The 16,130-nt window shown below is 37.5% G+C and overlaps 1 protein-coding gene across 1 annotated transcript in view; it reads right to left on the minus strand.

The window, feature by feature from the left end:
- The window catches only part of GYS2 (glycogen synthase 2), a gene marked incomplete at both ends in the record, with an annotated part of 39,738 nt that overhangs the window by 3,540 nt on the left and 20,068 nt on the right, over positions 1-16,130 (minus strand). Inside the window, 8 exons of the mRNA XM_080344402.1 lie at positions 730-825; positions 2,589-2,715; positions 5,616-5,729; positions 6,412-6,490; positions 7,136-7,195; positions 10,230-10,336; positions 10,843-10,963; positions 11,374-11,491. Coding sequence (XP_080200528.1) covers positions 730-825; positions 2,589-2,715; positions 5,616-5,729; positions 6,412-6,490; positions 7,136-7,195; positions 10,230-10,336; positions 10,843-10,963; positions 11,374-11,491 — 822 coding nt within the window. The remainder of the gene's footprint in view (positions 1-729; positions 826-2,588; positions 2,716-5,615; positions 5,730-6,411; positions 6,491-7,135; positions 7,196-10,229; positions 10,337-10,842; positions 10,964-11,373; positions 11,492-16,130) is intronic.

Genomic DNA, 16,130 nt, shown 5'->3' on the forward strand with positions numbered 1-16,130 from the left:
TCTCACAGACATGCCTACCCAGGGAGGCGTAGCTGTATTTTGCAACTGGCTCTGCCCTGGCCCCTAGGTCAGGGCACAGTTCATACTAGTGTGGAGCTGTCATTACCTGGTTGTACAGACAAGCCAAGGTACTTAGAAACAGACCATAGTTTGGGCACATTTTCAGTATTGTCTTGGCTGCCCTCCTCCTTCCCACACTGCAATCATGAACCATTTCTAAGTCTTTAAGAGCAGATTCTTATTTGTAAGTAGGTTCCTTTTATTTTCACAGGTTTATTTTATTACTCTCTACATGATAATTTACTCTTTGTTTAGGGGGGCAAGTTTCACTGGCCTTGAAGTCTCAGGACATCCTTCTTGGACCATTCAAAGAGAAGTAGATTTTGACTGCTTCTTTTGGAGGGCTTAAAGGGTTACACTGTAACCAGAGGCATTAAAGGGAAATACTGGGAGACCCCAGGGTAGGTATGAGGAGTGCTGAGTTTGGAAGCATAAAGACAAAAAGTTAAAGGAAGACAAAAGAGAGAGAACCTGGAAAAGGTTTGGATAAATATGAAAGCTTGAATAGCCTATTCAACAGAACAAGATTTACAGAGCTCCAAATATATTCCCTCAATGAACTCCATTGCACTAGTGAAAGCATGAAATTGAGGGGTAACGGCATCATTGCTGTGCTTTTTGCTTTCCGAACTCAGAGGTGGTATTTTGATACAGTGTTAAAAACCTTACCATAAGCCGCTGGGTCAGCAACATGTTCCCGCATGAAACAGCCAAATCCAGAAAGGTTTGTGGTTACGCTGGGAATGCCCATCACAGTACATTCAGCTGCCAAAAGAAATGGACAAAAAACATTTCAGGGCAACATGCTTTGAATGGTTTCATCTTGAGAGAACATAACACTAGAGCTGCTCTGAAAATGTCAAGTGAAAACTATTATGCTTTGTTGTGGATTTGGAGAAAAAGAAAGAAAGAAAACGAAATTTTAAAGAGAAAATTTCACACTGTTTTTGCAAACGTCTCTTTGTGTTTCTCAACAGCTAAACTGAAAAATTTCTGGGAGACCAGAGTTGAAACAGAGAACCTAAATATCTGGTCTGGACTGTTTGTTTGGATTTTAAATTGAAACCTGTTGTACACATATATTCATTAGTTCACAACTATCTACAAAACTGAATCTCCTGAGTGGAAGAGTGTGTTAAAGTTTGTATTTTGAAATTCATTGTTTGTAAACTGGTCTGAATAGCAAGAAAAACAAAACAAAACAAGACAAACCCCATCATTAACTTAGGACAAAGTAGATGTGGAACTAGTTTTATAAAATTAGAAAATGTATGCATCTTTTGTAGTTATTTCTGTCATAGCTGTGAGTAAGGATAACTCTTTGCTCAGGCTTAAAGTGTCTTTGCCCATTAACTTAAGCCTAACCTAAGATAGCATGCAGGTAAAATAATACTCTAGTCTTTAAAATGCTGAAAGTCACCTACATAGCCTTCATTATTATGAGAATAAAACTAGTGTCTATAAAATAGAGTTATAAATCTACCTTAAAAAAGTCACTTTTTGTTTCTGGGAGAATAAACGGGTATTAACAAAGAGAATCACTTTTGCATTAGCAATGGAGAAAGAAACTACCGTTCTAACTAGTGTAAATCACAGATTTCCTTGAAACTGCTACGTACATGTCTAATTTTTCTGTCCTAGTTTACTTTAATGTTCACTTAAAAATCATCCCTGGCTGTCACACTTTCTTTATATCTTAGCTGAGATTAGAACAGGAAGAGAAACTCCTGGAATGCAAGACAGTTGTCTTACTTGGAATTGAATAGCTTTCTTACTTGGAGAGAAATATCTCTGGAGAACAACTAAATTAGCAAAATTTCTATTCTGATTCATTGGTGTACAACAAATGGCCTTCAGAGGGGCACTCCACCTTTCAGATGTGTATCAAGACTACAGAAAGTATTTTGGGGACATAAAAACCCCAGGCACCTAGGCTATGATCTTCATATGTATTCAAGTTCATAGTTTGCACAGATTTCATCAGGTGTTAAGTGACTTTTGTAAATTGGGGCTTTCTGTATCTTCAGGAATTTCCATTTAATTCTGTGAGATTCTCTACCATTGCATGTATTTGTGGCAAATATTTTAGATATGGTGCTACATAATTCTATCAAACATAATTGTTATCTTGAATTAAATCCACTGAAGTTACATTGACCAGTAGTATCAGATTTCTTGCCCACTTTTTCAATATGTACATTTCTCTAAATCTTTTAAAACCCTTGAATCAAGTTAAGAATTAAGTATAAAAATATTTTTTATTCTAAAGCCACAGAAAATCAAAAGATTCCATGTTAGTAGGAGAAAGGGCCCAGCACAGGGACAAATGTGAGTAATTGTCAGTTGGTAGATGTAATTTTATATCACCTTAGCCCCAGATTTTGCCAGCATTAGAGACCTTTGCACTGTAGAGGAAACAGCCAAAAGAGTTTTTTCAGCATTCCAGAAGAAACTGGCTGCAAAGCTATTCTGCATCAACAGAATGGATATTCATTTTTCAATATTAGTTAAGTGTACAGATTGCTTACCTGGAGTGTAACCCCAGGGCTCATAGTATGATGGAAATACACCAAGGTGGCAGCCTCTGACAAACTCCTCATAGTCTAGAGGCAACAACGGGCTTGTCGAAGAAAGAAACTCTGGATGCAGGATCACCTGGATATTCAAAATTTACATTAGAGGTGAAAGAAAACTATCATCAATACATTTTAATTATCAATAGGCTTAAGCAATTTTTTTCACTCTGGTATTTTCCTAAGTATATGGACAACATGTCCTTTGCCCACCTGCTATCTAATGCAATTCCTACACTAAAATATATCCTGTCTGTGTGCAATCTTGTATCTTGCCTGTGTGCAATCTTGTCCCAGAAACAGTACTGATAATGAACCCTTTTTCTGGACAGATCTTCAGCTTCATCAAGGAAGACCATACACATTCAGAATTATGCTGATGACTGTGGCATTTAGCAATACTCAATTGGTTCTCTTGGCCTGTTGTACCAAGATAGAGCATTGGGATGCCTTGTTGCAGAGGAGACCTCAGGAGAATACAGCACTTCTGAGATTCACAGCACCCAGCTGAAATATAGGAATGCTTATGGTCCTCAATGGATCTCTCAAGAACTGAGAAACCAGGCATATTACAGCCTCATCATCACAATCCTGTGCCTAGGGTAACTAATCTTTCTGAAAGACAAAGCTTATTAACTTAGACTAATGTTATGCTTTCAGGACCTGAGCTATTAATAATTTATCTGCATGACTCTGCAGGGCTTGGGGTCACTGCTCCCTATTCCATTGCTATGTCAAGAAGTGCCTCGTGTGTGTTGTCCAGTCTGCTTTGGGAGGAAGAAGTGTGAGGGAAGGGTTTAATGTTCTCTAGGCTTTTTTTCCCCACAGAAACATACTGCAGCCATTATTGCATGTCAATAACATGCTTTTATCCTTTCTTAATAAAAGAATCATGACACTCATTTGAGTAAATCAGCACATGAATGCATTCAACCAGTAAATGGGCTGTAAACTCATTACACAAGGTCATCTGACCCCAGTGAATCAAATAAGATTTTCCACTGACATTGCTTAGGTTATTTTTCACATCCAACTGTATGTGTGGATATATCATACATATCAAAATTAATTTCCATTTGAAATTTACAGAATTTTTGTTCATGACATTCAGCTCATTAGGTATTAAGCCTGTTCATGAAGTAGGTAATTTTCCAGTGGTAATGAGAGCTTTATACAAACTTGACATATATTAAACCTAGCCAAACAAGTCTCCTGAGAAGCAGGAAGAGGTGTCCACAGTGTTATATGCCATCCTGCTTTCTAATGACTTCAAGCAGTTAGTTCTGAGGATTTTTTAATTACATTTATATACAGTGCATCCTTCCACCCTACTTTTGTTACATCTTCTATATTATTACCATATTGTGTTCTGTGTAGACACAGGCTTAGCAGAAAATATGTGAAGCCAGGAAGAAGCAAATAGTAAGTTGAGGAAAATGTTTACTTGGTTATTGTCATGACATTTAAAGCCAAAACACTGAGAATAAGCGATATGTCCTTGTCAGAAATACTATGGACCTGTCTTTATAAAGAAGCTTTGGAAGATGAAGAATTTGCAGTTTTAGGTTTTACTTTGAATAGGTAGTCATAGTTAACAGAGAGAATGATAGAGATTGGTAGATTTAAGAAAAGCTTTGGCAAACTTGTGATGAGAGCTGATCATTTCTGCGATCTGGCAAGACAGACCTGTAATCATAGAATGCCCTGATTTGGAAGGGACCCACAAGGATCATCGAGTCCAACTCCTGTCCCTGCACAGAACACCCCACAGTTCACACCATGTGTCTGAAGGTGTTGTCCAGTCTCTTCTTGAACACTGTCAGGCTTGGGGCCGTGACACCTCCCTGGGGAGCCTGTTCCAGTGCTCCACCACCCTCTGGGGGAAGAACCTTTTCCTAATGTCCAACCTAAACCTCCCCTGGCACATCTTCCTGACATTCCCTTGGGTTCTGTCACTGGTCACCAGAGAGAAGAGATCAGCGCCTGCCCCTCCTCCACTCCTTGTGAGGAAGCTGTAGCTGCCATGAGGTCTCCCCTCAGTCTCCTCTTCTCCAGGCTGAACAAACCAAGTGACTTTAGCTGCTCCTCATACAGCTTCCCTTCCAAACCCTTCACCAACTTGGTAGCCCTCCTCTGGACATTCTTCAGTAGCTTTATATCCTTTTTATCCTGTGTTGCCCAGACCTGCACCCAGTGCTCCAGGTGAGGCCGCACCAGTGCAGAGCAGAGCGGGACAATCACCCCCCTGCCCGGCTGGCAATGCTGTGCTGGATGCACCCAGGACACGGGTGGCCCTCTTGGCTGCCAGGGACACTATTGGCTCATGTTCAACTTGCCATCAGCCAGAACCCCCAGATCCCTCTCCACAGAGCTGCTCTCCAGTCTCTCAACCCCCAGTCTGTATGTACAGCCAGGGTTGCCGTGTCTCAGTAAGTAAGGAAAGGATTTATTTACATACACTTAGCTTCAACAGTTGATGTAAATATGAGCACAGCACAAACAGGAAGCATTTCAGCTCAGGATCAAAGCCCTAGTTACTTTCTACATTCAAATGCTGAGTGTCAGGGTGCTGCTCTTAAGAGGTGAACCAATACTGCAGAAAGGGCTGTGCTCAAGCTCTTGGTCTCCAATTTTAACTACACAAATCTATTACAGAGTTTTACATCTGGGTGCAAATGACCTGTGGCACTTTCTGGATTTCAGGAGTAGTAGCTCCTCATTCAGTACAAGAGGCAGCAATGAAAACCGCTCCCTAACATCAGATTTCTAACTTGAAATTAACTTGGTTAAGCAGTAACTGAGGATATCTGTGAAGTGACTAGTTGTTGTTCATGGGAAGGGAGGAAGAGGGAAGAAGTGCTTACTCTAATACTATAATATTGCGTATCAAGAATTTGACTGCACTCCCCATTCTAATGATCCAGACTGAGACTGTTAAAAGAAATTCCATTCTATATCTAAAATGAAAATGAGAGAATGTACCTTTACTCTGTCTGTCCGGTTGTTGAAAAGGCCAATGCGTCGGATAGTATTGAGGATTGGATCATTGCTATCATCAATCATGTTGTGGGTGGTCACTGGAGGCAGACAGTGTCGCTAAAGAGAGAAAAGGCAATCCGTAAGCCAGACAAAAGTGTTGGCATAGTCCTGTTACCATTTTCTAAGGGTAGCAGAAGATAGTGAGAGGTTTTGTTATCGGTATGGATGGGTTTTTACCCTTTCATTTCAAGGGAAGAAGGGAAAGTTATGATCATATAATATTGTCATCTATATAACTAAGGCCACAAAAGAGACCATAAAATCTCTCATAGCACTTGTTTCATTTACCTCAAAATACATGTATTTGTACTAACTTTTAGAAAGGCCTACTATTTAAAGGTTCTTAGTCAGTACAATATATCTCCTTAAAAGATTGATTTTATATATTTAACAAAAATTGATTAATCCAGGCTTCACAAACAATGGAAATCTCACGCTTGGTGCAGATGAAAAGAGTTAGGAGTTTTTGTGTCCTGCATGTGACTGGGGGAATATCCACAAATTTCTCAAAATAATTAGTTTGGGTAATCCTCTCATTTGTCAGGAATGGGGGTTGAGTACATCTGTCACGTCATTAAAAACAATCATAGCTGATCTTTAAATGTTACCAATGAGAAGTATATTTGATTAAAACTTCTATTTCAATGCATGCATATCACTATATGTCATCCACAATCCTTGTGCATAGCAATATTTATCACTTATACAATGTGTTTGTTTAAATAACAAATTTTCTGACCTGAGTTGAAAAGATGGCTCTTTTCATAATGGTTATATCATCTCGGTCAAGAATCTTGTTCAAGTCTGGAATTTCTCCTCTGCGGAGACAACACAGAGCCTGTTTTACCAAATGACTTATTATCAGTTGTATAAAGAAGATGAAGAAACAGCAAACAAGGTCTGAATTCTGTTGATGTCAATGTGAATCTCTCCTTTGTTTTCATGGCTCTTCTATATTACCTACATTTTGTTTTCCCATACACCTACCAACCTTTCCATTAGTTTCCAAAGAAGCTTAAGAATTCTTTTCTTCTGTTTTTCAGACAGATCTTGTTTTTGCTGAAGTTCCAGTCATCTCATCTGTACTTTGGGTCATTCACTTCCAATTGTAATTTGAAAGGGTCTGAGTAAGCCACTAATACATATCACTTTGTCTCTGGAGCTCTTTTAAGCTGATGTAGCTCATTCTTGATAGCGAGTAAGCACTTGTGTTACTTAGACATCCCCCATGTCTTTTAAGACTCTTTACACAATATGGGGCTAATACTTTCAAATTTTTTCTGTGATTCCGCCTACTGAACAAGTAACCTGTATACGGAACAGACGGTCCTCTTTTCTTCCCCTCTGCCCTTCCTATGGATGTCAAAATTTCTTACACAAAGAGCAGAAGCACAGAAACACCACAGGTAAAGCAGCTGAATATGTGGCTCTGCTAGGCAGAGCAAAGTAACCGATACACTCACTTTAGCAGGGCATTGTAGAGTTTCTTTCCAAACTTTTCTTTCACAGATTGTGCGGTGTCCCTAGGAAAATAAAAAAATATATGTATAAAACAGCAGAATCCAGGACACAGACAGAATGAAAGACATTCCTGCTGTTGGAAATTAAACTGTGTCTTCATGTTTCCTGATGGAATCAAGAATGCAGCAGCAGACAGAAATCTGGTTCTCAAAGCTCTTTTATCCAGCCAGCAGCCATATGGATGGATTTCGACACAGCTGAGGATTTGACCTGTGTCCAAAGATGAATGCACTGTGAAAGCCAAAAGCAGACCTCACTAGTGACTACTTGTAATATTTTGCTGTGAGCAGTAGATCACACCTTCATCTCAGCTATGAAAAAGAAAGTATATATATGACTTTATGTAGAGAAACATGATCGTTGGACACTAATCAAGACTGAGAGGTCTCCAATTTAACTTGACCTAGTAGAAAGTTGTAAGATAAAAGAGTTAAACAAACAGGGATTTTAAAGCTACCTTCTCCTTTCACTTTCCTCCCTATTTCTTAACTCAAAAACTTTTGAAAGCAAATGTTAGAATAAAAAATAGTTTGTCAGAAATTAGTTTGCAAACCAAAAAACATTCTGAAAAGCTCAGGCCATTTTTTAAGCTAATAATAAAGCCTGTGCAAGACAAATATGTTATTTTAGCTAAGATAAAACTCCAGTGAACAACTCTTCTAAATGAAAAGAGCCATGATATTGTCCTGCCCCTAGCTTAAATAATTTGAAAGTGTAGCTGGAAGTGCCGTTGTCAAAATAGCAAACTCATTCTCAAATTGAGTAAAACACCCACTTTGTAAAACTCTTCCTGCCTTTCTGATTTCTAAAAATTATATTTTGGGCAAAGACAAAACTTGTTAAGTGAAATCCTAACCTTTACCAAGGTGAGAATCCACAAACCTGTTAGTTGCTATCTCCCAACTCACATGACACAATAGCATATCAGCTAATTTTGGAAAAGTTGTAAAGAAGCTAAATGTCAAACCAAATTGATCCAAATTCCAGCAAGATAATACCCTCATGGCTATATATTTTCATAGACTTATGACATGTACAATAGCCAAAACTTAACCCAGATAGGATAGACTGCTTTTTCAGAAGCAGAGGAAATGAGGAATTTTATATCCCAGGTCAGCTATCATCTATTCCTTTACAAGTGCTGACCTCTTCTTGTATGTAATATCTGTGACATTCTTAAAATAATCTAATACTGTTATGTAATGCTGATATCAGGTGGTTTTATCCAGGAGCTTCAGATCATGACCATGATAACGTTACACATGATGATGCAGAGGGTCTTTTGATTTTCATAGAGCACAGTGGGAAGAATAGCTAGAAACAGTATTTATTGCATAATTTCGCATCTTTCAAGTTTACTTTTACCGTTACTATCATGCCTATGTTACTGAATATCAGAGAAGTAACCACGTAATAGAGACACAACAGGGAAAAATCTTTGAGTATTTAATTTAATTTAAACTTTCCTAATATTCATATATTATTTATTTAATATGTAGCTGTTGGATTATTGTAAAACATTACATATTTTACATCAAGGACAAAGCAGAGGCCAAAAGCACCTGTTGCAGGCACGACTGCTTCTCACTGCACACACATTATTTTCCTACAGTTCTCGCATACAGAGTTCTCACTAAAAACTCTGGCTATGTTACCCTGCTTTACCATCTACATTTTAAGCTAGTTGTGCAGATCCTCCACACATCTGCAAAGGGTGACAGTCCATTTCAGAGGATGATTTGCTTCCCTCATCTTAGACACATCCTGAAGTCACATAGGATGAAACATCATGGCAAAAGCTAAATTATTTCAATGACCATTGTTAAACTATTTCTGTCACTGGTTTTATGCAGGTTTAGTATCTGTCAATCAAAGACTTCGACTAGATTACTGTTATCCAGAAACTGAGACAGAGATCATCTGCTGGAGGCAGTTAATGAGATAACAAGAAAAACAGTATCCTTCTCTTAACACAGAGTCTTTCATCTACAGATCTCCAAGTCGTTTAGATTTCTATCATTTTATAAATATAGAACTGGCATCGGAGGTTAAACATAGTGAGACACAGGCATAAAAGCAGAAGATAGGTCTTGTGGGTTTTAGTCCCTTAGCTTTAAGACCAGCCTCCTTACATCTGCAGTAGAGTTTAACCATTTTAGCTACCTGATAAAGTGCATGTTTCCATTTCCCTGCTTAGATAATTAATCTGTAAATACACTGCATGAAATGGCATTTCTCACTCCTTTAAAGAAAATTCATCCGTGATACCTCATCACTGACTTTCTTTCTGAGTTTGAACCTTCAGTTTTGCCATGTCTCTCAGTGTAAAAGCTCCTCACAACATGTGTCTTTTCCTATGCAGAATCACATAGCAGTTAAAGTGAGGTGAAGGTTAAGTATGCTCCTGATTTTCTTTTTTGTTTGGGAAGTTATAAAATGAAAACAGTTAAACTGGGGAGGGCTGAGACAATTTTCTCTTTATAACTTCAAGTTTCACTGCTTGAGTACAGCCATTGTTTATTGTAGGCTATATAGAAAATTGTACACAATTGTTATCAACTATTATCCTGCTGGATTAGACAATACAATTTCCATATTTCTAAATAGAAGGGGATGTATATTTAATTTATTTTTCCCATCAGTGGCAGAGAAGCTCACTCTGACAAATTAGCAGGTGGTCCTTATTTTATGGAAACTCAATTGCATGTCTAAATGGAGTATCAGAAACAGTCAGAAGACATCCAGAACACCAGATTTTCTAGAACCTTTGACTTTGTTACTGCAAAACAAGCACTATTTGCTAAGTTGTTACAACGAATGGCAAAACAATTTTACTAAAAATAAGGTAGGACAAAATATATATATATATTTGTTCTTATTTATCATTCCCAACTCTTTCATCTGCACAAACACATTCTAGTTACCCACAACCCTTGATTTTAGCAGAGTAAAAAGAAAGAGCATTATTCTTCATTAAAAACTTTTGCATGTCTCCTCAATACACTGTACAAGGCCCTCAGTGAGAAAAGCATTTACCAGAGCTGTTTCCGAACTGCTTGTCCTTTCAGGGTTTCCACATTGAAATTGTTTGTCTTTGCTGGCATGATGAAGAACACAACAACTGTAACATCAGTCTTATGAACCTACATGGACACAAGATGAAGAGAAAAAAAACATCTCACCACAAGGTATCAGAGCCAAATATAACAGTAAGAATTACTCACAGACAAAGCCAACGCACTTTGGCTGTCCAGAAAGACTCTGATCTTTTATCTACCCCTTTAGCTGTGAAGTTTTTTGTCAAGTCAGAGACATAGCTGAGGATAATAGATACAGGTAAATAGATGTCACCCAATTCTGATTTGGGCAATAGTTTGGTTTAGAGGCCATGGATTAGGATGTGAACATAAACTCCAAAAAAAATTAAAATCATGCACATATTTTCTCATCTGGCACAAACTTTTAAGCAGCCTGTGATTGTTATATACTCTGACAATTCAGGGACTGAGCTTTATGAAAACTCTGAATATCCCATAGTTATTTTCCTATAAACCAGAGTATGGCACGGAAATTCTTGTGGGTGACTTCCACAGTATTGTAAGTTTCAGCATAAGCTTTATGTTATCTACATTTGCAGAAGCTTTCTTACCCTCAGCAAAAAGTTTAATCTTGATAAGGCTTCTAGAAACATATCAGCTCCTTTGTTGGAAAATTCATATCTCCCAGCAATGAAGAAAAATAAGGTCTTTTCAAGACTGAAGTCAAGGTGGCTGAAACCAACCAAACAAACAGACAAGTACAAAGTATTTCTCAAGATACAATCAAACAGAACACAAACCAGCTTTCTATTCTGGAGGAATTTATTATCCCAAGAAAATAATGAAAGTGAGGCTTTTCTGTTATTCTTTAAATTAAGATTACTATCTCAAACTGATGAACTGCATCTTGGATAAATAATAAAAAAACCAAGACCTTCTGCCTGACCCACAATCTGTTAAGCAGACTTAGAACTGGTGTCTAAGATTTCTTTAGCGTCTGACTGAGAAATCCCAGACAGATACTTGAATAAGTCGGTAACATTTCATCTCCTCTATGAAGTACCTGTTAGTCTTCCTGGTTTGGTTCTTGCTTTAAATAGTGTTGGACAACAATTGCTAGTTTTTGAAAAGTAAAAGCATACCCATAGAAATGACCTCGAACGAACTCTTGGATCCTAGCCTTGTACATGGAATGCAAATTCTGAAACTCATGCATTGCTGAAAATTTCTTAACGTTCAAGCCATTTGGGGTGACAACATCTGGAAAAGTAGAGAAAAGGCAGAGGTAAAAATCTTCAGATTCAGAGAAACCTTTAAGGAAAGAATCAATGTGTCCTTCAGTTGTCAGTATGTGAACAGGTTATGTACTCGTTACTCCTGGACAGGGAACAGCACTGTCTAACACAATGGTCTCCACCAACTTACTCCACAAAGCTACTGCATGTGACACTCAACTGTCTATAGCATTGAGGTGGTTTTGTACCATTTTGACCTGTAGTGAACATTAGCATAGACCCTCTGAACAGTGAGATCTCCCCATGCCCTTTTGTCCTGTCAGGATTTAACTAATGTCACCATTTAGCCATATGTTTTTTGTGCAATAAACCCTTTACCTCTTTATGCTTAATATCACTGTTGACTGCTTATCAGTATAGATTGAAAGCTCTTGAAAGCAGAAACTGTGCTGTACTATGCACTTGTTTACTGCATGGCACAAGAGAGCTCTGTTCGTTCAAGACTTCTAAGGATTTACCAGAAAAGAGAGAAAATAAAAAACCTTGTCAAGAAGACCACCTTTCAGTAATCCATTGGATTTTTCCTAAAAATACCCATAAAATAGTATACTTTACTCTTTTATGGCTACTCTCCTCAAAGATTCCAAAGCACCTTACAATTAAAATTCATTCATTTCCAGTATCTTCTAAGATAGAGTTATAGGACATACATAGATTTATAAGGAGATACAACCAATACTGAAATTCAGTCACTCTTCACCTTTCTGTTAGAACACAGCAGCTATTTAAAGGCTTGCCATAAATCTAGTTGAAGTAAATAGAAAGAACGACATTTTCTTTTCTTAGAGTTGGCTTATGAATTCCATGTATGGAAAAGAAAGGGGCGGCCAGTTCCTCTGCAGATGTATTTCACAGTAACATAGCTGACTTCAGCAGACTTATACTACTAATTCATCACCAGATATTCTTTGAATACAAAGAATCTTCAAATAAGCAAGAAGCACTAATTATTAGAGGATGCACTACTGCTGATTTCATAGTTGTTCTCCTGGCAAGTATCATCAGGTGTCTAGCAACCACAACTATTAACTATAGTAATTTTTAAAATACTATGCATCATCTAAAGGACCTTTAGTAAGAAATCATTGCTGGCCACACACAGTTCATGCGAACAAAATGGCATCTCCTTTGATCTCAGTGCACATGGTTAACTTCAACCCCACTCATCAGGGTTACTGTTGGGAGGACAGTCTCTTGCTTGCCACCGGTACAGGATTTGAATATTCCTTCCATTGTGGTCTTTCAGCCAAGGATGCCTGGCATCCAGGGTTTTCCATCCCTTCCACTAAAAGCAGAGGTTTTATATCTAGCATTAAGCATCTAACCTAATATAAAACTGCCTCTTATTTCCAGAGAGACTTAGGGAGATTTCTTTACAATTTCTATGGCTCTTTTGGTTTGATTACATATGAGATGATCTTAAAATAAGTACAATCAGTTCTCCACATGCTGTCCAGTAAACTTGCTTGACATTTTTCATGCAATGGCCATTTTTAATTACTTTCTTGAAATTTACAGTCTGCTTTAGCAGTATATGTAATTCCCTGCCAGGTAAGTGATCTCTGATTAGTCTTTACCTTGTAAAGTGTTTTGGGAGTCTTTGGGTTAAACAGCAGATTAAAATATAACTTTTATTAGTAAATATGCAATACCAAAAATTCTGATGGGATGTCTTGAAATACCACATTTTAAACTGAAGACAAGCCTTTACCAAGAAATCTTTACTTGTTATGTACTTGAGATTTGGTTCTCAGTGACAAGGAAGGAGAGGATTGGTGGGCCCAACAAGAAAACTTGTGTTCTGTTCTTCTGCTGCCCATCACTAGGAGCTGCTCTGAACAAAGCCCTGTGTGGCCTCGTATGAGTGGGGAGTCAACAGAGCAGAAACACCCTCTATTTCTCTTTGTCTTTACCAAAAACATATGGTCTCCTTCCTCTGACCTGCTTCTCATTCAGCATGGAAGAACAGACTCATGCAGCACACAGCTTTGAGACTGCAACCACTTCAAGCTCTTCCCAATAAAGTAAGAATCCTTGACTTCAGTGTGGCTGGTCAGTTTCTATCCACTCTCTCACATTTATTTATCAGAGATTTGAAGACTCTCACCCATCAGCAGCAGCCTTTACACAACCTACTCCTATGCTCTTTGTTCCAACTGCAGCTTCATTTGCCCTTTCATAAGGACAGGGGCTCAGTCTGTCTCTTGTTGAAGCCTTTGAGGTACAGAACAGGTGTGGTAGCCTAAAGTATACAGTTCACCATTTCTCCTTAACATACAAAAATATTTTGAATACATGTAAGGCAATTTGCCCTTGCCCTAGGAAAAAAGTGAGGAAAGAGAACTGTGTCCATATTTTAAGTGTTTTGGGATTTTTGTTGTTTAATGAACTAATGTCATTGTTGTTTTAAAACTGTCCCAAGTAGGTCAAATCAGAATTATTTTATTTCTATTTTTATAGGAAAGAAGCTGACATTGATTTACATAACAGTAGCATAGTACTCTGGTTTTGATTGGTAAATCACTAAGATTTAGGTTTCTCTTGTACTTTTTTCGGGGTTTACTTCTAAGATTTTGATCAAAAATATAGAGATAGGAAGTCTAGATTTAGAATTTAACTAATACCTAAGTCTCTTAGAATGTTGATTAAAAGTCTTCTCTACTGCTAATGAGAAATATTTTTCATATGTTTCATATCTGAATGAAAACATTAGAAATCCCATATCAGCTTTCAAATCACAGGAATATAATTTGTGTTCACTGACAGAATCTTGCATGATATGTCGAAGAGAACAACTTCAACATCAGATACTTAAGCTTTTGACAAATATGGTTTGATAAACTATTGATCAAATAAAATCAGCAGCAAGTGAACTTAGGGCAATGCAAGCAGTAATTCTGCCAGGTTTAGACTGACTAATTGGCCTTTGTCCTGGTGCAAAAGCTCTCAATGCAATCAGGTCTACTGAATTTTAAAGGGGCTTTTCCAAGTGATGAGATTTGTAATTTGAGTTATACTCCAAGTTCAATATTAATAAACAGTAGCAGAGACTGCTCTACTTACCACATTTCCTCAGTTATTTTTAGTTAACAACTTTGTTACAAAGCTTACCTCTCAACAAATTCAAACGCAAATGAAAGTTAATTGTGCTGATTCTGCATCCGCCTTCTAAAAGTTTATTTTTTAATTGGATTGAGAAGTGCACAAATTATTTCAGTATTCATGTTCCTTTGCAGAACTCAAGCTAAATGATCTACTGAAGGACTGTTGATTTTTCTGAACATCCAATGTCTATGCTGATTTCACAACTTCAGAGAGAAAAAATACTACAAGAATAGACTCCTACACAGTTTATTTGTGGTCTAAGATTCAAATAAACTATTAAGGAACTTATTCCCATCAGAACGTATTTTCCACTTATAATAGTCTCCTAGGATTTGGGGTGGCAATTCCTATTCTTTCTAGCTCTGTCAACATGAAGCATGATATGTGTGAACATCTTTTTATGCAAACATTAAGTATATTTACTTGGTTTCTTCAAAGTTGCAAGAATAATCAAAAGAAGTTCAGGCTTGTGAATCTCTGTGTATGTAATTCTCTTCAGTTTCAACTCATGTTCTATCTGTGAGCAGTCTGCAGATTTTCTCTCCCAAATTATAACTGATTCAGACTCATTTCAGTCTCCTGAAATCTCAAAACATAAACTCTGATTTTCAAGAGTAGCTGTTGTGGGGAGAGGCCTCATGCCAATATAAAACAGCTTCAAAAGCCTAAGTTTCAGAGGTCAAGTACTCCGCACTTGCTAAAAAACCAAGATCTTTCAGAGATATCCCAAATTAGATGACTGAACACTTAAATCACTTTTAAGACATGGCTATTATGTTTAAAATTGAAAGGAAAGATCTTCTAAATTCATCCTATTGACAGTTAGTTAGGAGTGAGGCGAAGGATCCAATCGACAACTTCTCTTTTGTCCTGATGCATGAACCACAGTGTGGTGTGAAGCATTGAAGTTTACAGGGGTAACTGTCCCAAACTATAATTAGTTCTGCAATTCACCTAAAAACAAATCTAAAAAGAATAAGCAAACCAAAAAACACCCAAGTCATTGGAGCATTGTTATACTTTAAATATCCAACTAAGAAGTGAACATACCCGCTAAACGGTCTAAAAATTGTTTTGCAGTATTTCCCCCATGATACTTACCTGCAGATGGAGTATTTTGGCTTGTCCTTATATAGCACTGTGCTGATGTAAAGACAGCTTTAATGACACATCAAACTGGGATCATGACTTCATTCAAACTCCATGTATGGAATGTGACAAGGTTTGTTGGTAAGTTCCATATTTTATTAGACTAACACAAACGGGAAAATCAGACAAACTGTTGGGCACACGACTATTTTTTCAAACTATACTGGCTGGTCTATTAGAAAATATTATATCTTTCTATGAAACTTATAATGGTTAGGTCCTAAGATCATGACAATCACAACCACACTGCTAATCCTAGGTATAACAGATACAGGGAAATGGACTCTATCGATTTATGGTTTATTTTTAGTCCTCTCAATTCTTTCAACATTAAGTAAAAAAAAAAAAAA

This window comes from Nesoenas mayeri (genome assembly GCF_963082525.1).
Source record: "Nesoenas mayeri genome assembly, chromosome: 1".
NCBI classification, from domain to species: Eukaryota; Metazoa; Chordata; class Aves; order Columbiformes; family Columbidae; genus Nesoenas; species Nesoenas mayeri.